The following is a 27,582-nucleotide window of genomic DNA, read 5'->3' on the forward strand; positions in this document are numbered from 1 at the left end:
GCTTCTTTAATTACCAAACATAGGTAGGCTCAGATGGACCGGCAGATTCCGACAGGACAGGACAAGGTTACAGCAAACATGACGACAGTCTGGTTCAGGCATGAATGACACAAACAAACAAGAATCCGACAAGGACAGGAGCAGAAACAGAGAGAGATATAGGGACCTAATCAGAGGGAAAAAGGGAACAGGTGGGGAATGGGGTGAATGGGTAGTTAGAGGAGACAAGGGACAGCTGGGGGAAAGCGGGGGAGAAAAGGTAACCTAACACGACCAGCAGAGGGAGACAGGGTGAAGGGAAAGGACAGAGACAAGACAACATGACAGTACATGACAGTACCCCCCCACTCACCGAGCGCCTCCTGGCGCACTCGAGGAGGAAACCTGGCGGCAACGGAGGAAATCATCAATCAGCGCACGGTCCAGCACGTCCCGAGAGGGAACCCAACTCCTCTCCTCAGGACCGTACCCCTCCCAGTCAACTAGGTACTGATGACCACGGCCCCGAGGACGCATGTCCAAGATTTTACGGACCCTGTAGATAGGTGCGCCCTCGACAAGGATGGGGGGGGGGGGGGGAAGACGAGCGGGGGCGCGAAGAACGGGCTTAACACAGGAGACATGGAAGACCGGGTGGACGCGACGAAGATATCGCGGAAGAAGAAGTCGCACTGCGACAGGATTAATGACCTGAGAGATACGGAATGGACCAATGAACCGCGGGGTCAACTTGCGAGAAGCCGTCTTAAGGGGAAGGTTCTGAGTGGAGAGCCAAACTCTCTGACCGCGACAATATCTAGGGCTCTTAGTTCTACGCTTATTAGCAGCTCTCACCGTCTGCGCCCTATAACGGCAAAGTGCAGACCTGACCCTCTTCCAGGTGCGCTCGCAACGTTGGACAAAAGCCTGAGCGGAGGGGACGCTGGACTCGGCGAACTGAGATGAGAACAACGGAGGCTGGTACCCGAGGCTACTCTGAAAAGGAGATAGCCCGGTCGCAGACGAAGGAAGCGAGTTGTGGGCGTATTCTGCCCAGGGGAGCTGTTCTGACCAAGACGCAGGGTTGCGAAAAGAAAGACTGCGTAAGATGCGACCAATAGTCTGATTGGCCCGTTCTGCTTGACCGTTAGACTGGGGGTGAAAGCCGGAAGAGAGACTGACGGAAGCCCCAATCAAACGGCAAAACTCCCTCCAAAATTGAGACGTGAATTGCGGACCTCTGTCCGAAACGACGTCTGACGGAAGGCCATGAATTCTGAAAACATTCTCGATGATGATTTGTGCCGTCTCTTTAGCAGAAGGAAGCTTAGCAAGGGGAATGAAATGAGCCGCCTTAGAGAACCTATCGACAACCGTAAGAATAACAGTCTTCCCCGCTGACGAAGGCAGTCCGGTGACAAAATCTAAGGCGATGTGAGACCACGGTCGAGAGGGAATAGGAAGCGGCCTGAGACGGCCGGCAGGAGGAGAGTTACCGGACTTAGTCTGCGCGCAGACCGAACAAGCAGCCACGAAACGACGCGTGTCATGCTCCCGGGTGGGCCACCAGAAACGCTGGCGAATGGAAGCAAGCGTACCCCGAACGCCAGGGTGGCCGGCTAACTTGGCAGAGTGAGCCCACTGAAGAACGGCCAGACGAGTAGGAACGGGAACGAACAGAAGGTTCCTAGGACAAGCGCGCGGCGACGGAGTTTGAGTGAGTGCTTGCTTTACCTGCCTCTCAATTCCCCAGACAGTCAACCCGACAACACGCCCCTCAGGGAGAATCCCCTCGGGGTCAGTGGAGGCTACTGAAGAACTGAAGAGACGAGACAAAGCATCAGGCTTGGTGTTCTTAGAGCCCGGACGATAAGAAATCACGAACTCGAAACGAGCGAAAAACAGCGCCCAACGCGCCTGACGCGCATTAAGTCGTTTGGCAGAACGGATGTACTCAAGGTTCCTATGGTCAGTCCAAACGACAAAAGGAACGGTCGCCCCCTCCAACCACTGTCGCCATTCGCCTAGGGCTAACCGGATGGCGAGCAGTTCGCGGTTACCCACATCATAGTTACGTTCCGACGGCGACAGGCGATGAGAAAAATACGCGCATGGGTGGACCTTGTCGTCAGAGAGGGAGCGCTGAGAAAGGATGGCTCCCACTCCCACCTCTGACGCGTCAACCTCGACAACGAACTGTCTAGAGACGTCAGGTGTAACAAGGATAGGAGCGGATGTAAAACGATTCTTGAGGAGATCAAAAGCTCCCTGGGCGGAAACGGACCACTTAAAGCACGTCTTGACAGAAGTAAGGGCTGTGAGAGGAGCTGCCACCTGACCGAAATTACGGATGAAACGACGATAGAAGTTCGCGAAGCCGAGAAAGCGCTGCAGCTCGACGCGTGACTTAGGGACGGGCCAATCAATGACAGCTTGGACCTTAGCGGGATCCATCTTAATGCCTTCAGCGGAAATAACAGAACCGAGAAATGTGACGGAGGAGGCATGAAAAGTGCACTTCTCAGCCTTCACAAAAAGACAATTCTCTAAAAGGCGCTGGAGGACACGTCGAACGTGCTGAACATGAATCTGGAGTGACGGTGAAAAAATCAGGATATCGTCAAGGTAAACGAAAACAAAGATGTTCAGCATGTCTCTCAGGACATCATTGACTAATGCCTGAAAGACAGCTGGAGCGTTAGCGAGGCCGAAAGGAAGAACCCGGTATTCAAAGTGCCCTAACGGAGTGTTAAACGCCGTCTTCCACTCGTCCCCCTCCCTGATGCGCACGAGATGGTAAGCGTTACGAAGGTCCAACTTAGTGAAAAACCTGGCTCCCTGCAGGATCTCGAAGGCTGAAGACATAAGAGGAAGCGGATAACGATTCTTCACTGTTATGTCATTCAGCCCTCGATAATCTATGCAGGGGCGCAGAGACCCGTCCTTCTTCTTGACAAAAAAAAACCCCGCTCCGGCGGGAGAGGAGGAGGGGACTATGGTACCGGCGTCAAGAGCTACAGACAAATAATCTTCGAGAGCCTTACGTTCGGGAGCCGACAGAGAGTATAGTCTACCCCGGGGGGGGGTGGTTCCCGGAAGGAGATCAATACTACAATCATACGACCGGTGTGGAGGAAGAGAGGTGGCCCTGGACCGACTGAACACCGTGCGCAGATCGTGATATTCCTCCGGCACCCCTGTCAAATCACCAGGCTCCTCCTGTGAAGAAGAGACAGAGGAAACAGGAGGGATAGCAGACATTAAACATTTCACATGACAAGAGACGTTCCAGGAGAGGATAGAATTACTAGACCAATTAATGGAAGGATTATGACAAACTAGCCAGGGATGGCCCAAAACAACAGGTGTAAAAGGTGAACGAAAAATTAAAAAAGAAATGGTTTCACTATGATTACCAGAAACAGTGAGGGTTAAAGGTAGCGTCTCACGCTGAATCCTGGGGAGAGGACTACCATCCAGGGCGAACAAGGCCGTGGGCTCCTTTAACTGTCTGAGAGGAATGTCATGTTCCCGAGCCCAGGTCTCGTCCATAAAACAGCCCTCCGCCCCAGAGTCTATTAAGGCACTGCAGGAAGCTGACGAACCGGTCCAGCGTAGATGGACCGACAAGGTAGTGCAGGATCTTGAAGGAGAGACAGGAGTAGTAGCGCTCACCAGTAGCCCTCCGCTTACTGACGAGCTCTGGCCTTTTACTGGACATGAAGTGACAAAATGACCAGCGGAACCGCAATAGAGACAGAGGCGGTTGGTGATTCTCCGTTCCCTCTCCTCAGTCGAGATGCGGATACCTCCCAGCTGCATGGACTCAGCACCCGAGCCGGCAGAGGAAGATGGTAGTGATGCGGAGAGGGAGGCGACGGAGAGCGCGAGCTCCTTTCCACGAGCTCGGTGACGAAGATCAACCCGTCGCTCAATGCGAATAGCGAGTTCAATCAAGGAATCCACGCTGGAAGGAACCTCCCGGGAGAGAATCTCATCCTTTACCTCTGCGCGGAAACCCTCCAGAAGACGAGCGAGCAAGGCCGGCTCGTTCCAGCCACTGGAGACAGCAAGAGTGCGAAACTCAATAGAGTAGTCTGTTATGGATCGATTGCCTTGACATAGGGAAGACAGGGCCCTGGAAGCCTCCTCCCCAAAAACAGATCGATCAAAAACCCGTATCATCTCCTCCTTAAAGTCTTGATACTGGTTAGTACACTCAGCCCTTGCCTCCCAGATTGCCGTGCCCCACTCACGAGCCCGTCCAATAAGGAGAGATATGACGTAGGCGACACGAGCAGTGCTCCTGGAGTAAGTGTTGGGCTGGAGAGAAAACACAATATCACACTGGGTGAGGAACGAGCGGCATTCAGTGGGCTCCCCAGAGTAACACGGCGGGTTATTGATTCTGGGCTCCGGAGATTCGAAAGCCCTGGAAGTGGCCGGTGGATCGAGGCGGAGATGGTGAACCTGTTCTGTGAGGTTGGAGACTTGGGTGGCCAGGGTCTCAACGGCATGTCGAGCAGCAGACAATTCCTGCTTGTGTCTGCCTAGCATCGCTCCCTGGATCTCGACGGCTGAGTGGAGAGGATCCGAAGTCGCTGGGTCCATTCTTGGTCGGATTCTTCTGTTACGGTGCGTGAATGAGGACCCAAAAGCGAATCAACTTAAACAGAGCTTCTTTAATTACCAAACATAGGTAGGCTCAGATGGACCGGCAGATTCCGACAGGACAGGACAAGGTTACAGCAAACATGACGACAGTCTGGTTCAGGCATGAATGACACAAACAAACAAGAATCCGACAAGGACAGGAGCAGAAACAGAGAGAGATATAGGGACCTAATCAGAGGGAAAAAGGGAACAGGTGGGGAATGGGGTGAATGGGTAGTTAGAGGAGACAAGGGACAGCTGGGGGAAAGCGGGGGAGAAAAGGTAACCTAACACGACCAGCAGAGGGAGACAGGGTGAAGGGAAAGGACAGAGACAAGACAACATGACAGTACATGACAAGTTCACAGCAGCCGCTAAGGAAGAAATCATTGTTTTAATACTTTAATAGGTAATTACAACAGTCTGCATCTGAGAGCACTATGCCATTTCATTATATACAGAATATATATATTTAGGGCGGCAGGAAGCCTAGTGGTTAGAGCGTTGGGCCAGTAACCGAAAAGGTTGCAAGATCGAATCCCCGAGCTGACAAGGTACAAATCTGTCGTTCTGGCCCTGAACAAGGCAGTTAACCCACTGTTCCTAGGCCATCATTGAACATAGGAATTTGTTCGTAACTGACTTGCCTAATTAAATAAAGATAAAATAAAATACAAAAATAAATATATATGCATACACAGTATAAGATAATAAGTTCCCATTTCCCCCAAAACATGTATCTTTATGTATCAGTATGTTTGAATTCAACCATATGATTTGGCTCTGAATTTCTGTCATTTTTTCCCCAGGGGATAATAATGAAAATGTAACCAATCTTTTATGGATTCTTTGAGGAAATTAAGAAATAATGCAGTAACGAAGTAAAGTGACAAGACATTATTCGTATAAAAGTAAATATTTTGAAAAATAAAAAGTGATTTGGACTTTTTCTAAGATTTTACATGAGATCCAACTCATATTTACATATAGTTTGAATCCATGAGGCTTTCAGGGATTGATTCAAAGCTTCAATGTTCTTTATGTTCAGCCCTCCATTGTCATGTGTAGTATAGATGTATTTCCGTTCGTTTCTGGTAAACTGAAAGATCTAAAAGATGTAAAGACTGCAGAAATGGGGAAGTGACAAGAAGAGACAGACGAACTGAGAGACCATGAATGTGTTTATCAACCACACTCTAACAAAGACAAACCCTTATCTTTCCACTGCAATAGTCTTTCGTCAATCCTCAACTAAATGGAATGTACAGTGCATTCGGAAAGTATTCAGACCACTTGACTTTTTCAGCATTTTGTTACGTTACAGCCTTATTCTAAAATGCATTAAATAGTTTTTCCCCCCCTCATCAATCTACACACAATACCCCATAATGACATCACAATACCCCATAATGACATCACAATACCCCATAATGACATCACAATACCCCATAATGACATCACAATACCCCATAATGACATCACAATACCCCATAATGACATCACAATACCCCATAATGACATCACAATACCCCATAATGACATCACAATACCCCACAATGAAAAAGAAAAAACAGCCTTTTAGAAATTCTTGCAAATATATTAAAAAAAATTAAAAAGGAAATATCACATTTACTCAGTACGTTGTTGAAGCCCCTTTGGCAGTGATTACAGCCTCGAGTCTTCTTGGGTATGTCGCTACAAGCTTGGCACACCTGTATTTGGGGAGTTTCTCACATTCTTCTCTACAAATCCTCTCAAGCTCTGTCAGGTTGGATGGGGAGTGTCGCTGCACAGCTATTTTCAGGTCTCTCTGGAGATGTTCAATCGGGTTCGAGTCCGGGTTCTGGCTGGGTCACTCAAGGACATTGAGAGACTTGTCGCAAAGCCACTCCTATGTTCTCTTGGCTGTGTGGTTAGGGTCGTTGTCCTGTTGGAAGGTGAACCTTCGCCCCAGTCTGAGGTCCTGAGCAATCTGGAGCAGGTTTTCATCAAGGATCTCTCTGTACTTTGCTCCATTCATCTTTATTCGACCCTGACTAGCCTCCCAGTCCCTGCCGCTGAAAAACATCCCCACAGCATGATGCTGCCACCACCATGCTTCACCATAGGGATGGTGCCAGGTTTCATCTAGACATGACGCTTGGCATTCAGGCTAAAGAGTTCAATCTTGGTTTCGTCAGACCAGAGAATCTTGTTTCTCATGGTCTGAGTCCTTTAGCCCAAGTGGGCTGTCATGTGCCTTTTACTGAGGAGTGGCTTCCGTCTGGCCACTCTACCATTAAGGCCTGATTGGTGGAGTGCTGCAGAGATGGTTGTCCTTCTGGAAGGTTCTCCCATCTCCACAGATGAACTCTGGAGCTCTGTCAGAGTGACCATCGGGTTCTTGGTCACCTCTCTGACCAAGGCCCTTCTCCCCGATTGCTCAGTTTGGCCGGGTGGCCAGCTCTAGGAAGAGTCTTGGTGGTTCCAAACTTCTTCAATTTAAGAATGATGGAGGCCACTGTGTTCTTGGGGACCTTAAATGCTACAGCAATGTTTTGGTACCCTTCCCCAGATCTGTGCCTCGACACAATCCTGTCTCAGGGCTCTATAGACAATTCCTTAGACCTCATGGCTTGGTTTTTGCTCTGACATGCACTGTCAACTGTGGGACCTTATAAAGATAAATGCGTGCTTTTCCAAATCATGTCCAATCAGTTGAATTTACCACAGGTGGACTCCAATCACGTTGTCGAAACATCTCAATGATGATCAATGGGAACAGGATGCACCTGAGGTCAATTTCAAGTCTCATAGCAAAATGATCTGAATACTTATGGGGTATTGTGTGTATATCGGTGAGGAAAAAATATAATTTAATTTAACATTTTAGAATTAGTGTGTAAAATAACAAAAAAAGTTAAGGGGTCTGAGTACTTTCCGATTGGTACGCAACATGGCAAAAGTTAGTTAGACTTCCTTAGGGAACCCGCTCTGAAAATGGAACATTTCTCATCATTTTCGCCAGGCATAAAATGGGACCCATGTTGTCCAAAAAGTTATACTTTTAATTTATCTGTCAAATACATTTTTGCCCCCCCCCCCAAGAGTCTTCATGATCATCCAGGTGATTTCAGGTGCTTTTTTGGAAAACTTGAGTCAACTTTTTGGACGACATGGGTCCCATTATGCGTGGTGAAAATCAAACCCTGCATTCCACAGTAAGAACCTCATACCAACGGTCAGCATGGTGGTGGTAGTGTGATGGTTTGGGGATGCTTTGCTGCATCAGGACCTGGACGACTTGCATTATTTCTGCTCTGTATCAAAGAATTCTACAGGAGAATGTCTGGCCATCTGTCTGTGAACTGAAGCTAAAACGCAGCTGGGTCACGCAGCGAGACAATGATCCAAAATACATAATCAAGTCTACATGAAAATGGTTTTGGAATGGCCTAGTCAAAGTCCAGACCTAATCCAATTTGAGATGTTGTGGCAGGGCCTGAAACAAGCAGTTCACGCTTGAAAACCCACAAATGACCCCGTTCTGCATGGAAGAGTGGGCCAAAATTCCTCCACAGCGGTGTGAGAGACTGATCATCAACTACAGGAAGTGTTTGGTTGGAGTCATTGCAGCTAAAGGTGGCACAACCAGTTGTTGAGTGTAAGGGGGGCAATTACAGTGTCACACTTGGGAATTGGGGTTTTATAACTTTGTTAATGAAGTAAAAATATGTTTTGTTATTTGTAAACTCAGGTTCCCTTAATCTAATATTAGGTTTTGGTTGAAGATCTGATTGGCAAAAAAATGGCGCTGAAGAACATGCCTGACGTTTTACATTCTTTTACCAATTGTGCTGTTTTGTAATTTTTTTTGCATAACTTATTTTTTAACTTATTGTGGCTCCTACCGTCTCTTATGACTGAGAAACACTTCTGGACATCAACACGGAAGAAATGTTTTCCTTCAACGAGTCCGACAAAAAAGGATATCCTATACTGGAACATTAAAAACTGTATTGAATCTTGTGTTTCACCGAGACGTGGCTGAACGAAGAAACAGACAATATAGAGCTGGCAGGATGTTCCATGCACCGGCAGAACAGAGACGCTACCTCTGTTAAGAGGGGGGTGGAGGTATTTTTGTCAATAACAGCTGGTGCGCGATGTCGAATATTAAAGAAGTCTAGAGGTATTGGTCGCCTGAGGTAGAGTACCTTATGATAAGCTGTAGACCACACTATCTACCAAGAGGGTTCTCATCTATATTATTCGTAGCCGTCTATTTACCACCACGAAGCTGGCACTAAGACCGCTCTCAACCAACTCTATAAGGCCATAAACAAGAAAATGCTCATCCACAAGCGCCGCTCCTAGTGGCCGGGGACATTAATGCAGGCAAACTTAAATCAGTTTCACCAAATTTTTACCAGCATGTCACATGTGCAACCACGGGGGGAAAAAAAATCCAAGACCAACTTTACTCCACGAACAGAGATGCATACAAAGCTCTCCCCCGAAATCCTTACAAGCAAAAACTAAAGCAGGAAGTACCAGTGACTCGCTCAATAGGGAAGTGGTCAGATGACGCGGATGCTAAGCTACATTACTGTTTTACTACCACAGACTGGAACATGTTCCGGGATTCATCCAATGGCCATCTGAAGATGTTTTTTTACATTGTTTTTATTTGACCTTTATTTAACCAGGAAGGCAAGTTCTCATTTACAACTTCGACCTGGCCAAGATAAAGCAAAGCAGTGCGACACAAACAACAATACAGAGTTACACATGGAGTAATCAAACAAGCCAATAACACAATAAACAAGTCAATAACACAAAATAAAAAAATAAAGTCTATATACAGTGCAAATGGCATGAGGTGGTAAGGCAATAAATGTGCCATAGTAGAGAAGTAATTGCAATTTAGCAAATTGACACGGAAGTGATAGATGTGCAGATGATGATGTGCAAGTAGAAATACTGGTGTGCAAAAGAGCAGAAAAGTAAATAAAAACAATATGGGGATGAGGTAGGTAGTTGACTGGATGGGGTATTTACAGATGGGCTATGTACAGCTGCAGCGATTGGTTAACTGCTCAGATTGCTTTTGTTTAAAGTTAGTGAGGGAAATATAAGTCTCCAGCTTCAGCGATTTTTGCAATTCGTTCCCGTCATTGGCAGCAGAGAACTGGAAGGAAAGGCGGCCAAAGTAGGTGTTGGCTTTGGGGATGACCAGTGACATATACCTGGTGGAGCGCGTGCTATGGGTGGGTGTTGGTATGGTGACCAGTGAGCTGAGCTAAGGCAGAGCTTTACCTAGCAAAGACTTATAGATGACCTTGAGCCAATGGGTTTGGCGACGAATATGTAGCGAGGGCCAGCCAACGAGAGCATACAGGTCGCAGTGGTGGGTGGTATATGGGGCTTTGGTGACAAAATGGCACTGTGATAGACTGCATCCAATTTGTTGAGTAGAGTGTTGGAGGCTATTTTGCAAATGACATCGCCGAAGTCGAGGATCGGTGGGATAGTCAGTTTTACGAGGGTATGTTTGGCGGAGTGAGTGAAGGAGGCTTTGTTGCGAAATAGGAAGCCGATTCTAGATTTAATTTTGGTTTGGAGATTTTTAATATGAGTCTGGACTGAGAAATTACAGTCTAGCCAGACACCTAGGTATCTGTAGTTGTCCACATATTCTAAGTCGGAACCGTCCAGAGTAGTGATGCTAGTCGGGCGGGCGAGTAGCGAACGGTTGAAAAGCATGCATTTAGTTTTACTAGATTTTAAGAGCAGTTGGAGGCCACAGAAGGAGTGTTGTATGGCATTGAAGCTCACCTGGAGGGTTGTTAACACAGTGTCCAAAGAAGGGCCAGAAGTATACAGAATGGTGTCGTCTGCGTAGAGGTGGATCAGAGACTCACCAGTAGCAAGATCGACATCATTGATGTATACAGAGAAAAGAGTCACCCCGAGAACTGAACCCTGTGGTGCCCCCATAGAGACTGCCAGAGGTCCGGACAACAGGCCCCCCGATTTGACAAACTGAACTCTATCTGAGAAGTAGTTGGTGAACCAGGCGAGGCAGTCATTTGAGAAACCAAGGCTGTTGAGTCTGCCGATAAGAAAAAGGTGATTGACAGAGTCGAAAGCCTTGGCCAGGTACTTACTATGACTGAGATATGTGGTTGTCTCACCTAGCTAAAGAGACTAAAGAGGCTAAATGACTCAATTGTAAATGTAAAATGTGACTTTGGTACAGTAACAGTATACGGTGTTTACAGTGGTGTAACGTGACGGAGAGCTTACAGAAGAAAAATGAATGTAATCAATCAATCAACCTATCAGTACCTGTCGTATCCTCTTGACCTGTCCCTCTATGGAATAGTCTCTGGCATCGGTACGGCTGGTGCCCTCGTGTCCGGGCATGTCAATGCACAGCAGGTGCTGGTGCTTGGGCAGGAACTACAGGGAGACAAACAGCACAGTTAACACCTCAACCACACTGTCTATCGACTACAGAAAGACATACAGACATACAGCACAGTTAACACCTCAACCACACTGTCTATAGACTACAGAAAGACCTACAGACATACAGCACAGTTAACTCCTCAACCACACTGTCTATTGACTACAGAAAGACATACAGACATACAGCACAGTTAACACCTCAACCACACTGTCTATCGACTGCAAATAGACTCCATACAGCACAGTTAACACCTCAACCACACTGTCTATCTACTACAGAAAGACATACAGCACAGTTAACTCCTCAACCACACTGTCTATAGACTGCAAATAGACTCCATACAGCACAGTTAACACCTCAACCACACTGTCTATCTACTACAGAAAGACATACAGACATACAGCACAGTTAACACCTCAACCACACTGTCTATCGACTACAGAAAGACATACAGACATACAGCACAGTTAACACCTCAACCACACTGTCTATCGACTACAGAAAGACATACAGACATACAGCACAGTTAACACCTCAACCACACTGTCTATCAACTGCAAATAGACTCCATACAGCACAGTTAACACCTCAACCACACTGTCTATCGACTACAGAAAGACATACAGACAAACAGCACAGTTAACACCTCAACCACACTGTCTATCGACTACAGAAAGACATACAGACATACAGCACAGTTAACACCTCAACCACACTGTCTATCCACTACAGAAAGACATACAGACAAACAGCACAGTTAACACCTCAACCACACTGTCTATCGACTACAGAAAGACATACAGACATACAGCACAGTTAACACCTCAACCACACTGTCTATCGACTACAGAAAGACATACAGCACAGTTAACACCTCAACCACACTGTCTATCGACTACAGAAAGACATACAGACATACAGCACAGTTAACTCCTCAACCACACTGTCTGTCGACTACAGAAAGACATACAGACATACAGCACAGTTAACACAGTTATATACAAGGTACATCACAGTTAAAAACGAAAAACATTACTTGAGTCTACACATCCTGTCTACTTTATCCATTAATGATCCTTATCCTGTTATTACACTAATAACAACATTGTATTAGCGCGTTACAGTATTTAGTAGGTATTAATATTGTTATAGTAGTAATTACATTGTTACAGTATTTAGTAGGTATTAACATTGTTACAGTAGTAATTACATCGTTACATTATTTAGTAGGTATTAACATTGTTATAGTAGTAATTACATCGTTCCAGTATTTAGTAGGTATTAACATTGTTATAGTAGTAATTACATCGTTACATTATTTAGTAGGTATTAACATCGTTACAAAGGTATAACAGCAATCAGTCAGATGCTATGGTCTGGTCAGAACCTGGCTATGGACCTGGCTATGGAATGCAGGGGGAGACTGGTCAGAACCTGGCTATGGACCTGGCTATGGAATGCAGGGGGAGACTGGTCAGAACCTGGCTATGGAATGCAGGGGGGAGACTGGTCAGAACCTGTCTATGGACCTGGCTATGGAACGCAGGGGGGAGACTGGTCAGAACCTGTCTATGGACCTGGTCTGATGTACTATGGTACTGTTTACTATGGTACTATGGTACTATGGTACTGTATGGTCTGATGTACTGTTTACTATGTTTACTATGATACTACTGTATGGTCTGATGTACTGTTTACTATGATACTGTATGGTCTGATGTACTGTTTACTATGTTACTGTATGGTCTGATGTACTGTGATACTGTTTGGTCTGATGTACTGTTTACTATGATACTGTATGGTCTGATGTACTATGGTACTGTATGGTCCGATGTACTATGGTACTGTATGGTCCGATGTACTATGGTACTGTTTACTATGGTACTGTATGGTCTGATGTACTGTTTACTATGATACTGTATGGTCTGATGTACTATGGTACTGTTTACTATGATACTGTATGGTCTGATGTACTGTTTACTATGTTACTGTATGGTCTGATGTACTGTGATACTGTTTGGTCTGATGTACTGTATGGTCTGATGTACTATGGTACTGTATGGTCTGATGTACTATGGTACTGTTTACTATGATACTGTATAGTCTGATGTACTGTTTACTATGGTACTGTATGGTCTGATGTACTGTTTACTATGGTACTGTATGGTCTGATGTACTGTTTACTATGTTACTGTATGGTCTGATGTACTATGGTACTGTTTACTATGATACTGTATAGTCTGATGTACTGTTTACTATGGTACTGTATGGTCTGATGTACTGTTTACTATGGTACTGTATGGTCTGATGTACTATGGTACTGTTTACTATGATACTGTATGGTCTGATGTACTGTTTACTATGATACTGTATGGTCTGATGTACTATGGTACTGTTTATTATGGTACTGTATGGTCTGATGTACTGTTTACTATGGTACTGTATGGTCTGATGTACTATGGTACTGTTTACTATGTTACTGTATGGTCTGATGTACTGTTTACTATGATACTGTATGGCCTGATGTACTATGGTACTGTTTACTATGTTACTGTATGGTCTGATGTACTGTTTACTATGTTACTGTATGGTCTGATGTACTGTTTACTATGTTACTGTATGGTCTGATGTACTGTTTACTATGTTACTGTATGGTCTGATGTACTGTTTACTATGTTACTGTATGGTCTGATGTACTGTTTACTATGTTACTGTATGGTCTGATGTACTGTTTACTATGTTACTGTATGGTCTGATGTACTGTTTACTATGATACTGTATGGTCTGATGTACTGTTTACTATGGTACTGTATGGTCTGATGTACTGTTTACTATGTTACTGTATGGTCTGATGTACTGTTTACTATGTTACTGTATGGTCTGATGTACTGTTTACTATGATACTGTATGGCCTGATGTACTGTTTACTATGATACTGTATGGCCTGATGTACTGTTTACTATGATACTGTATGGTCTGATGTACTGTTTACTATGTTACTGTATGGCCTGATGTACTGTTTACTATGTTACTGTATGGTCTGATGTACTGTTTACTATGATACTGTATGGCCTGATGTACTGTTTACTATGTTACTGTATGGTCTGATGTACTGTTTACTATGATACTGTATGGCCTGATGTACTGTTTACTATGTTACTGTATGGTCTGATGTACTGTTTACTATGTTACTGTATGGCCTGATGTACTGTTTACTATGTTACTGTATGGTCTGATGTACTGTTTACTATGTTACTGTATGGTCTGATGTACTGTTTACTATGTTACTGTATGGTCTGATGTACTGTTTACTATGTTACTGTATGGTCTGATGTACTGTTTACTATGTTACTGTATGGTCTGATGTACTGTTTACTATGTTACTGTATGGCCTGATGTACTGTTTACTATGTTACTGTATGGTCTGATGTACTGTTTACTATGTTACTGTATGGTCTGATTTCAGGTTGACATTATATGTGATATTCAGCAGACACTCAAAGCGACCTAAAGTGTATTTTTAGTAAATGTGATTCCTGCAAAATATGTGCATGTCTGTCCTACGGCTGTCCATACTGTACCTTAGCCACAGGCAGCCACATGTCCTTGTTAGCAGAAAAGCCGTGGAGCATGAGAATAGTGGGGCGGCCCGGACCAGGCTTCCCTCTGTGGGAGTAACAGAACCGGTAGCCTCTGTTCTCAGAGTAGACAACCTGCAGGCCCAGCCGCCGACGCCAGTACCTGATACGGGGCCGGGGGAGACAGTCATGGGTCAATTAACTAGTTAGGAGAAAGACAGAACATAGTGAGTTAATGACAAATACAAAGGCAGCAACAGGAAAACTAACAGAAAGGCAGCAACAGGAAAACTAACAGAAAGGAAGTAACAGGACAACGAACAGGAAAACTAACAAAGGCAGCAACAGGAAAACTAACAAAGGCAGCAACAGGAAAACTAACAGGAAAACTAACAGAAAGGCAGCAACAGGAAAACTAACCGAAAGGCAGCAACAGGAAAAATAACAGAAAGGCAGCAACAGGAAAACTAACAGAAAGGCAGCAACAGGAAAACTAACAGAAAGGCAGCAACAGGAAAACTAACAGAAAGGCAGCAACAGGAAAACTAACAGAGAGGCAGCAACAGGAAAACTAACAGAGAGGCAGCAACAGGAAAACTAACAGAGAGGCAGCAACAGGAAAACTAACAGAAAGGCAGCAACAGGAAAACTAACAGAAAGGCAGCAACAGGAAAACTAACAGAAAGGCAGCAACAGGAAAACTAACAGAAAGGCAGCAACAGGAAAACTAACAGAAAGGCAGCAACAGGAAAACTAACAGAAAGGCAGCAACAGGAAAAATAACAGAAAGGCAGCAACAGGAAAACTAACAGAGAGGCAGCAACAGGAAAACTAACAGAGGCAGCAACAGGAAAACTAACAGAAAGGCAGCAACAGGAAAACTAACAGAAAGGCAGCAACAGGAAAACTAACAGAAAGGCAGCAACAGGAAAACTAACAGAAAGGCAGCAACAGGAAAACTAACAGAAAGGCAGCAACAGGAAAACTAACAGAAAGGCAGCAACAGGAAAACTAACAGAAAGATAGCAACAGGAAAACTAACAGAAAGGCAGCAACAGGAAGACTAACAGAGAGGCAGCAACAGGAAAACTAACAGAGAGGCAGCAACAGGAAAACTAACAGAAAGGCAGCAACAGGAAAACTAACAGAAAGGCAGCAACAGGAAAACTAACAGAAAGGCAGCAACAGGAAAACTAACAGAGAGGCAGCAACAGGAAAACTAACAGAAAGGCAGCAACAGGAAAACTAACAGAAAGGCAGCAACAGGAAAACTAACAGAAAGGCAGCAACAGGAAAACTAACAGAGAGGCAGCAACAGGAAAACTAACAGAAAGGCAGCAACAGGAAAACTAACAGAAAGGCAGCAACAGGAAAACTAACAGAAAGGCAGCAACAGGAAAACTAACAGAAAGGCAGCAACAGGAAAACTAACAGAAAGGCAGCAACAGGAAAACTAACAGAAAGGTAGTAACAGAAAAACTAACAGAAAGGCAGCAACAGGAAAACTAACAGAAAGGCAGCAACAGGAAAACTAACAGAAAGGCTGTAACAGGAAAACTAACAGAAAGGCAGTAACAGGAAAACTAACAGAAAGGCAGCAACAGGAAAACTAACAGAAAGGCAGCAACAGGAAAACTAACAGAAAGGCAGCAACAGGAAAACTAACAGAAAGGCAGCAACAGGAAAACTAACAGGAAAACTAACAGAAAGGCAGCAACAGGAAAACTAACAGGAAAACTAACAGAAAGGCAGCAACAGGAAAACTAACAGGAAAACTAACAGAAAGGCTGTAACAGGAAAACTAACAGAAAGGCAGTAACAGGAAAACTAACAGAAAGGCAGTAACAGGAAAACTAACAGAAAGGCAGTAACAGGAAAACTAACAGAAAGGCAGCAACAGGAAAACTAACAGGAAAACTAACAGAAAGGCAGCAACAGGAAAACTAACAGAAAGGCAGTAACAGGAAAACTAACAGGAAAACTAACAGGAAAACTAACAGAAAGGCAGTAACAGGAAAACTAACAGGAAAACTAACAGAAAGGCTGTAACAGGAAAACTAACAGAAAGGCAGCAACAGGAAAACTAACAGAAAGGCAGCAACAGGAAAACTAACAGAAAGGCAGCAACAGGAAAACTAACAGAAAGGCTGTAACAGGAAAACTAACAGGAAAACTAACAGAAAGGCAGCAACAGGAGAACTAACAGGAAAACTAACAGAAAGGCAGCAACAGGAAAACTAACAGGAAAACTAACAGAAAGGCTGAAACAGGAAAACTAACAGAAAGACTGTAACAGGAAAACTAACAGGAAAACTAACAGAAAGGCTGTAACAGGAGAACTAACAGAAAGGCAGCAACAGGAAAACTAACAGAAAGGCAGCAACAGGAAAACTAACAGGAAAACTAACAGAAAGGCTGTAACAGGAGAACTAACAGAAAGGCAGCAACAGGAAAACTAACAGAAAGGCAGCAACAGGAAAACTAACAGAAAGGCAGCAACAGGAAAACTAACAGAAAGGCTGTAACAGGAAAACTAACAGGAAAACTAACAGAAAGGCAGCAACAGGAGAACTAACAGGAAAACTAACAGAAAGGCAGCAACAGGAAAACTAACAGGAAAACTAACAGAAAGGCAGCAACAGGAAAACTAACAGAAAGGCAGCAACAGGAAAACTAACAGAAAGGCAGCAACAGGAAAACTAACAGAAAGGCAGCAACAGGAAAACTAACAGAAAGGCTGTAACAGGAAAACTAACAGAAAGGCAGCAACAGGAAAACTAACAGAAAGGAAGTAACAGGAAAACTAACAGAAAGGCAGCAACAGGAAAACTAACAGAAAGGCAGTAACAGGAAAACTAACAGGAAAGCTAACAGACAGGCAGCAACAGGAAAACTAACAGAAAGGCTGTAACAGGAAAACTAACAGAAAGGCAGCAACAGGAAAACTAACAGGAAAACTAACAGAAAGGCTGTAACAGGAAAACTAACAGAAAGGCTGTAACAGGAAAACTAACAGAAAGGCTGAAACAGGAAAACTAACAGAAAGGCAGTAACAGGAAAACTAACAGAAAGGCAGCAACAGGAAAACTAACAGAAAGGCAGCAACAGGAAAACTAACAGAAAGGCAGCAACAGGAAAACTAACAGAAAGGCAGCAACAGGAAAACTAACAGAAAGGCAGCAACAGGAAAACTAACAGAAAGGCAGCAACAGGAAAACTAACAGAAAGGCAGCAACAGGAAAACTAACAGAAAGGCAGCAACAGGAAAACTAACAGAAAGGCAGCAACAGGAAAACTAACTGAAAGGCAGCAACATGAAAACTAACAGGAAAACTATCAGAAAGGCTGTAACAGGAAAACTAACAGAAAGGCAGCAACAGGAAAACTAACAAAGGCAGTAACAGGAAAACTAACAGGAAAACTAACAGAAAGGCAGCAACAGGAAAACTAACAGAAAGGCAGTAACAGGAAAACTAACAGAAAGGCAGTAACAGGAAAACTAACAGGAAAACTAACAGAAAGGCAGTAACAGGAAAACTAACAGGAAAACTAACAGAAAGGCAGTAACAGGAAAACTAACAGAAAGGCAGTAACAGGAAAACTAACAGAAAGGCAGCAACAGGAAAACTAACAGGAAAACTAACAGAAAGGCAGTAACAGGAAAACTAACAGGAAAACTAACAGAAAGGCAGCAACAGGAAAACTAACAGGAAAACTAACAGAAAGGCTGTAACAGGAAAACTAACAGAAAGGCTGTAACAGGAAAACTAACAGGAAAACTAACAGAAAGGCTGTAACAGGAAAACTAACAGAAAGGCAGCAACAGGAAAACTAACAGAAAGGCAGCAACAGGAAAACTAACAGAAAGGCAGCAACAGGAAAACTAACAGAAAGGCAGCAACAGGAAAACTAACAGAAAGGCAGCAACAGGAAAACTAACAGAAAGGCAGCAACAGGAAAACTAACAGAAAGGCAGCAACAGGAAAACTAACAGAAAGGCAGTAACAGGAAAACTAACAGAAAGGCAGCAACAGGAAAACAAACTATAGTACGTGCAGTAGGGAAAAAGAGCTTGTCGAGTAACCCCCCCCCCCCAACAATGGACATAAAGGGCATGTCGAGTACCCCCCCCCCCCCCCCAACAATGGACATAAAGGGCTTGTCGAGTACCCCCCCCAACAATGGACATAAAGGGCTTGTCGAGTATCCCCCCCCCCCAACAATGGACATAAAGGGCTTGTCGAGTATCCCCCCCCCCCCCCAACAATGGACATAAAGGGCTTGTCGAGTATCCCCCCCCCAACAATGGACATAAAGGGCTTGTCGAGTACCCCCCCCCCCCCAACAATGGGCATAAAGGGCTTGTCGAGTATCCCCCCCCCCCAACAATGGACATAAAGGGCTTGTCGAGTATCCCCCCCCCCCCAACAATGGACATAAAGGGCTTGTCGAGTATCCCCCCCCCCCCCCCCCCAACAATGGACATAAAGGGCTTGTCGAGTATCCCCCCCCCCCCCTACAATGGACATAAAGGGCTTGTCGAGTAGCCCCCCCCCCCAACAATGGACATAAAGGGCTTGTCGAGTAACCCCCCCCCCCCAACAATGGACATAAAGGGCTTGTCGAGTAACCCCCCCAACAATGGACATAAAGGGCTTGTCGAGTAACCCCCCCAACAATGGACATAAAGGGCTTGTCGAGTAACCCCCCCAACAATGGACATAAAGGGCTTGTCGAGTAACCCCCCCCAACAATGGACATAAAGGGCTTGTCGAGTAACCCCCCCAACAATGGACATAAAGGGCTTGTCGAGTAACCCCCCCCCCAACAATGGACATAAAGGGCTTGTCGAGTAACCCCCCCCAACAATGGACATAAAGGGCTTGTCGAGTATCCCCCCCCCCCCAACAATGGACATAAAGGGCTTGTCGAGTATCCCCCCCCCCCCCCCCTACAATGGACATAAAGGGCTTGTCGAGTATTCCCCCCCCCCCAACAATGGACATAAAGGGCTTGTCGAGTAACCCCCCCCCCCCCCCCCCCCCCCAACAATGGACATAAAGGGCTTGTCGAGTAACCCCCCCAACAATGGACATATAGGGCTTGTCGAGTAACCCCCCCCAACAATGGACATAAAGGGCTTGTCGAGTATTCCTGGGGAGTGGGCCGTTATAAGGAGTTCAAAGTGGACATTTGGAAAGAGCCTGAAAGAAGAAGGGCTCTGCTGAAAAGCATGAGTCAGCAGGTCTGCGCCCCAGACATCACTCTCAAAGAATGGACATGAAGTGAACTTGATTGACAAAGGAGAAGAAGAGTGCCTAGGAGATATGTCTTGGCTGTGGACAGCAGCAGAGGACACAACTGAATTAGGGCCTCTTCAATGTGAAAGCAGACTGAGTATGTGAAACCATCACGTAATGGTCCAGGGTAATGGAGTGAAACCATCACGTAATGGTCCAGGGTAATGGAGTGAAACCATCACGCAATGGTCCAGGGTAATGGAGTGAAACCATCACGCAATGGTCCAGGGTAATGCAGTGAAACCATCACGCAATGGTCCAGGGTAATGAGTGAAACCATCACGTAATGGTCCAGGGTAATGGAGTGAAACCATCACGTAATGGTCCAGGGTAATGGAGTGAAACCATCACGCAATGGTCCAGGGTAATGGCGTGAAACCATCACGCAATGGTCCATGGTAATGGAGTGGAACCATCACGCAATGGTCCAGGGTAATGGAGTGAAACCATCACGCAATGGTCCAGGGTAATGGAGTGAAACCATCACGCAATGGTCCAGGGTAATGGAGTGGAACCATCACGCAATGGTCCAGGGTAATGGAGTGAAACCATCACGCAATGGTCCAGGGTAATGGCGTGAAACCATCACGCAATGGTCCAGGGTAATGGAGTGAAACCATCACGTAATGGTCCAGGGTAATGGAGTGAAACCATCACATAATGGTCCAGGGTAATGGAGTGAAACCATCACGTAATGGTCCAGGGTAATGGAGTGAAACCATCACGTAATGGTCCAGGGTAATGGAGTGAAACCATCACGTAATGGTCCAGGGTAATGGAGTGAAACCATCACGTAATGGTCCAGGGTAATGGAGTGAACCCATAAGATTAAATCTGATCATATGTGATCTACTCAAAGCTACTCTGACTTTGAAAGGCTTTGCAGATTAAACCTTGGTAATAAATAGTCCCCAGCCCCCCAAACCCTGCTACCTCTTTCTTTCTCTCTCTCCTTACAGAGGAGGACACAACACAGAAAGACAGTTGAGTTTGACCGCTGCCCACTAAGCTACTGCAATATGAAAATAGCTCTGGTGACTCTGCTTCCCCCGGGATAGACTGACTTAGGAAAATGTGTGTGTGTGTGTCTGTGTGTGTGTGGTTTATGTGTGAACAATGTTCATCTAAGACTGTACTATTGACCTTGGATGAGTGATTCAACACAACACTCCCAGCCACAGCCAAGTCCCCACAGCAGCCTTAGTGACGAGATCATGACGGACAGGACAGCTAGTGGGGCCACTCTGTTCTATCTAGTCAGTCCACAGGTCAGGTTGCAGAAGGTAATTCTACTGAACAGATGCCCTAACTTAATTTGACCCATTTTTACAAAACAGGAAAATAATCCTGCAGCAACAGGAAATGTGAATTATAATGAATGGACATTTTTGTAGGAGTTGATACATTTTTCGTTAGGTCAAATCAAGTCAGAAATGTATAAGTGGAAATTACAAACTTTAAGATTATTATTTTGAATTTAACCTTTATTTAACTAGGCAAGTCAGTTAAGAACAAATTATTATTTACAGTGACGGCCTTCCGGGGAACAGTGGATTAACTGCCTTGTTCAGGGGCAGAACAACAGATTGGGGATTCGATCCAGCAACCTTTCGGTTACTGGCCCAAAGCACCTGCCACCTTTTAAAACCTCGAACACAGAACAATCTTGCATTTCTACAAGGAGGATCAAATTAAGATACGGCATCTGTACTCCTTTGTATTGCCTTCAGATAATACTGTGTTGCTCCATGCTCTGGGTGGCTTTTACTCCACTAGATTAGAAATGAGGCAAAGGTAATGGTTGAGTGTTGTCAAGGGTAGAAATAGGAAACAAATCACTATGGTAACTCCCCAGTGTAAAAATCAACAAATTCTATGTAACAAACACATACAATTCCACCAACGTCGAAATGACTTCACTTTGGGGAAATCTGTCCTCCCCCGCCCCTAATTCCACCCCCCTGGGTACAGTGCTATAACAACAACTAAAATAGGAAGAATAGACAACGGTCGTTGTGTACAGAATCAGAATGTTAGGGATGGATCCACATGTACATAATGGGTAGCTGGAAAATGGGGGAGGGTCATAAACGTTTTTTAATTTCAGTCAAGGGGACAGTTTAGTATTTTGTTAATCTCGTCCGAGGGGAGGGTTATGTCGTTTGTAATTGATGAAATGTAAATATTTCTCAGTGTTTTAGAATTTATTTGACCTTTACCTAGGCAAGTCAGTTAAGAACAAATTCTTATTTTCAATGACGGCCTAGGAACAGTGGGTTAACTGCCTTGTTCAGGGGCAGAACGACAGATTTGTACCTTGTCAGCTCGGGGGTTTGAACTTGCAACCTTTCGGTGACTAGTCCAATGCTCTAACCACTAGGCTACCTGCCCCCCCTACACTCTAACCACTAGGCTACGCTGCCGAATTAGTTGCTTATTAGTCTATATATCCCCGATGCCACCCCTCATCTCTGATTCTCCACTGGGCGCGCAATATCAAGTACGCCTATAGGATATTTAGTGTGGTCTCGGGCTACGAAGTACACGCTGAGAGAAGCACAGAGCAAAGTTATATTTGAAGATAGCTGCTGAGATGGTGTAAAACCAGGCTGCATTAGGGCGGTGGCGGTCATGACATTTCGTCAGCCTTGTACTGCGAATAACGGTTGGGTCTCACGGAAATTGACCGTTAATTAACAAACGCATTCAGCATCTCCTGGCTTCCACACGCAGCCTACAAGCCACTGATGCAGACATCTATATTCTAATTAATCCATGTAATATAGTCTACACCATCACAATAAATCCATGTAATATAGTCTACCTACACCATCACAATAAATCCATGTAATATAGTCTACCTACACCATCACAATAAATCCATGTAATATAGTCTACCTACACCATCACAATAAATCCATGTAATATAGTCTACACCATCACAATAAATCCATGTAATATAGTCTACCTACACCGTCACAATAAATCCATGTAATATAGTCTACACCATCACAATAAATCCATGTAATATAGTCTACCTACACCGTCACAATAAATCCATGTAATATAGTCTACACCATCACAATAAATCCATGTAATATAGTCTACACCATCACAATAAATCCATGTAATATAGACTACACCATCACAATAAATCCATGTAATATAGTCTACCTACATCGTCACAATAAATCCATGTAATATAGTCTACACCATCACAATAAATCCATGTAATATAGTCTACCTACACCGTCACAATAAATCCATGTAATATAGTCTACCTACACCGTCACAATAAATCCATGTAATATAGTCTACACCATCACAATAAATCCATGTAATATAGTCTACCTACACCGTCACAATAAATCCATGTAATATAGTCTACACCATCACAATAAATCCATGTAATATAGTCTACACCATCACAATAAATCCATGTAATATAGACTACACCATCACAATAAATCCATGTAATATAGTCTACACCATCACAATAAATCCATGTAATATAGTCTACACCATCACAATAAATCCATGTAATATAGTCTACCTACACCGTCACAATAAATCCATGTAATATAGTCTACCTACACCGTCACAATAAATCCATGTAATATAGTCTACCTACACCGTCACAATAAATCCATGTAATATAGTCTACCTACACCATCACAATAAATCCATGTAATATAGTCTACCTACACCGTCACAATAAATCCATGTAATATAGTCTACCTACACCATCACAATAAATCCATGTAATATAGTCTACACCATCACAATAAATCCATGTAATATAGTCTACCTACACCGTCACAATAAATCCATGTAATATAGTCTACACCATCACAATAAATCCATGTAATATAGTCTACACCATCACAATAAATCCATGTAATATAGTCTACACCATCACAATAAATCCATGTAATATATTCTACCTACACCATCACAATAAGTCCATTATTTATTTTAGACAGGTCTAAAGAAACATGATATGAAGAAAATGTAGTCTATTTCAGAAGAACAGAATAGCATCCTCTGAGTTGTCCTTATCAGATCAGGTCCTGATGTGGCTATGCCAAATGGCTGTGGGCTACACTAGTTCATTTAGCACACTCGATCTAGCTTAGAATTCCGTGGCATTATTTTATAGTATGAAGAATACAATTGAAAAAAGCTGAATTAAAATAGAAAATATATTTTCCCCAACCGATTTGTGGGAGTGTCACACGGCTATTCTGTGTTGAGAGGTCAACAAAGAAACAGGTCCTCCTAGATGCTTAATTTAGAGTAATTAATATAACTTTAGTTGAGATACAAACGTTGGGATATATGTTTAGATGTATAATACATTGTAAGGCTGCATGACGAGACTAATGGTGATTTGAAAAAAGTCGCTTGAAAAGCTCTGCTTTGTTTTTTTGTGCAGGCTGTACACACTTCATCAGTCTCTCATTCACTTGATAATGCCTCGAATTTCACAGCGGCATCCCCGTTGTGGTCGTAATGCACCCTAAAATAATCCATTCCTCACATTACAAGCGCAGCAATGCGCACATGGTATTAGACTATAAGCACAAATGTTCCATTAGCGGAAAACACCATTATCAAAAGTAACCGCAAATGTGATTATGCAGGTAATGCTTTTATTATAAAAGGGGCATTTTTATGGTGAAAATGATCTTCCCCAAACTCTCACTCTGCTTATGTATCCCAGTTAGGCTCTACACCCCTTGTAAAATGGATTGATGTCCTTAATTTAAATAAAGTTATTTGGCCACTTTAGTTGTGATACTAACCTTATTAAAACATATAGGCCTATGGGCTAGGCTACATGAGGTGTGATACTAACCTTATTAAAACATATAGGCCTATGGGGTAGGCTACATGAGGTGTGATACTAACCTTATTAAAACATATAGGCCTATGGGGTAGGCTACATGAGGTGTGCGACTATGATTCGAAAAAGTCACACCTGTGAATGATGCTGGGCATCATTTACAAGTGATAGTATATAATTCACAAGTGATAAGCTAATAGTCACCCATCAAACTATTCTTGATTTAATCTTGTCTTTACATATACTAAATGATATGTGTCTCGAAACAGGGACAGCGGAAAAACATGTAATCTATGAACTTACATAGCGAATAGAGGACGCTTTTCCCGAGATTCATTTTCATGCCAGCCAGGTAGGCTATACTCCTGTTGTAAAGAGAAGCAATGTGCTTAATATTAGGAAAGACCAAGTCTATAGAAAGCTGATGGGATCCTCCTCTTTTTAATAGAGGCCATCACTCTGTTTTCTCACGCAATTGCATAGCCTATAGAAATGTTGCGCAACATGAGCTCTCATGAAGTGTTTGATTCGATTTTCCATTACATTTGCATTGATGTCAGAGTGGTTAGAGGGACAATAGAGTGCTGAGTACCAGGCAGATAACAAGTTTGGTAGGCTACTAATGACAATCAGCAGCATCAGAGCTTAGAGAAGACTAATTACCGTGACTACATGTGGAATTTGACTACCTTCATGACTAGTGACTGCCGGTGTGGCGGCTGCCCTAGGCTGCATTACACACCGCAATGGATATTCCAACCCTGAGCCCCGGCCTGCTCTGCTCTTGCTGATCAAAAACGTTGTTGTGTGCTCTCTAACTAACCAATGGCTGTGCTGTGTAGGCCTACAGAGGCGGTTCAGGAGGAGAGTCAAATGCTTATTCGTTATGTTCATCTTATTAGGCCTCCTCTATAAAATGCACTCTAGCCTATACGGTCTGTTCGGTTCGAGCAGAAGAGCGAAGGTGAGAAGGAGGACCGGAGGTCAACTTTGATAGCTTGCTACTACTATCATAGAATATTGTGTTTCTTGCCCGTGATGTATTTATCAGAGTTATTGGCCTCACAATAAGCCAGATTCTGCTAACTTACACTGTGATGCTGAAACTTGAGCAGCAGTCACGGTCACAATCAATCAGAAATGGACAGCTCATGGAGCTGAAAGACGCATTCCAGTAGGCATAACCGATTTCAACATCTTCATTTTAATTACTAACAACAAGATGACTTTGTGTTGGAGCCTATTTCTTCCCATTTAGGAAATAAGAGCAAGGCCTGTTTGACAGAGGAAATTAGGCTACAGGCTGCTATATCAATAGATTTGTAGGTCAATTCCTCCATCCACCATGCACTCTTTAAATAGCCTACCTCCGTGCCAGTGAAGGGCTGTTAAGTTAAAACCAGGACTGGAATGGAGTGGGTATGACAGGCCTATGAAGGCCTATGTTCCATAGGCCTTCCTTTAGTAAAGACAGGCCTACCACTCGTTAGCTTAAGATTTCTAAGAGAATAATTCTGATTAATTAAAGTCTATGACAGCGGTTTGGTTCGCAACGCTTTATGATACAAACTAACTGTTTGGGAAAGAGGTGACTCCAAAGCATTTAGGGATATAATTGTTTCGTTTCTTTGACATTCAGGAGGTACAACTTTCTATAGTTGAGGAGACAAAAAAAAAATCCATCTATTACTATCACTATTAATTGATTAAGCTATTCACTTTCTGTACAATAGAAGATGTTTAAACCCAGACAGCTTTTAGGGAAACACTTGTGACCTTGACTCGTTGGGTTAAACCACAGAAGAAGAGTAGACAGCAGTGCTCTGTCTGGGGTGGAAAGGTAAAACTAACTTCTGAACGTACCATGAGATTCCTAATGACGTCTCAGATTTAATCATTTGCAAACAGGGACAGTTTCATGGCAAATATAAGACACACTGTTTTGGCATTGGAGAATTATGATCAAATGAACACATAGTCCTCTTTCTCACTCCATTCTTAGCCTGTAATTTGTGCAGTGTTAAAAAAAAACAAAAAATCAGCGAATATGTAAAATGACGTAGAATTGCATGACAGAAATGCGATTTTTTTCTCTGACCTGCAAATACGATGATAAACTCAGCCAAAAAAAAAAGAAACGGCCCTTTTTCAGGACCCCGTCTTTCAAAGATAATTCGTAAAAATCCAAATAACTCCACAGATCTTCATTGTAAAGGGTTAAAAACACTGGTTCCCATGCTTGTTCAATGAACCATAAACAATTAATGAACATGCACCTGTGGAACGGTCATTAAGACAATAACAGCTTACAAACGGTTGGCAATTAACGTTATGAAAACTTTGGACACTAGAGAAACCTTTCTGCTGACTCTGAAAAACACCAAAAGAAAGATGCCCATGGTCCCTGCTCATCTCTGTGATCGTGCCCTTGGCATGCTGCAAGGAGGCATGAGGACTGAAAACGTGGCCAAGGCAATAAATTGCAATGTCCGTACTGTGAGACGCCTAAGACAGCACAACAGAGAGACCAGGAAGTTACACCAGGAACACACAATCCCTCCATCAGTGCTCAGACTGTCCGCAATAGGCTGAGAGAGGCTGGACTGAGGGCTTGTAGGCCTGTTGTAAGGTAGGTCCTCACCAGACATCACTGTCTATGGGCACAAACCCATCGCTGGACTGACAAGACTGGAAAAAAGTGCTCTCACTGATGAGTCGCGGTTTTGTCTCACCAGGGGTGATGGTTGGATTTGCGATTATCATCGAAGGAAT

The 27,582-nt window shown here is 43.9% G+C and overlaps 1 protein-coding gene across 3 annotated transcripts in view; it reads right to left on the bottom strand.

The window, feature by feature from the left end:
• LOC110528677 (monoacylglycerol lipase ABHD6) overlaps window positions 1-27,582 on the bottom strand; it is a 44,567-nt gene that overhangs the window by 11,084 nt on the left and 5,901 nt on the right. For all 3 annotated transcript variants that reach the window (XR_016497465.1, XM_036984302.2, XM_036984303.2), the window contains exons 3-4: window positions 14,668-14,827; window positions 10,963-11,076 (exon numbers count right to left, since the gene is read on the bottom strand). Coding sequence is in view for 2 of the 3 variants with exons in the window: in XM_036984302.2 (XP_036840197.1) it covers window positions 10,963-11,076; window positions 14,668-14,827 (274 nt within the window). In the remaining variant the exon portion in view is untranslated. The remainder of the gene's footprint in view (window positions 1-10,962; window positions 11,077-14,667; window positions 14,828-27,582) is intronic.

The sequence above is a fragment of the Oncorhynchus mykiss genome, chromosome 7 (assembly GCF_057628025.1).
Source record: "Oncorhynchus mykiss isolate SJ-2025 chromosome 7, ASM5762802v1, whole genome shotgun sequence".
In the NCBI taxonomy this organism is placed as follows: Eukaryota; Metazoa; Chordata; class Actinopteri; order Salmoniformes; family Salmonidae; genus Oncorhynchus; species Oncorhynchus mykiss.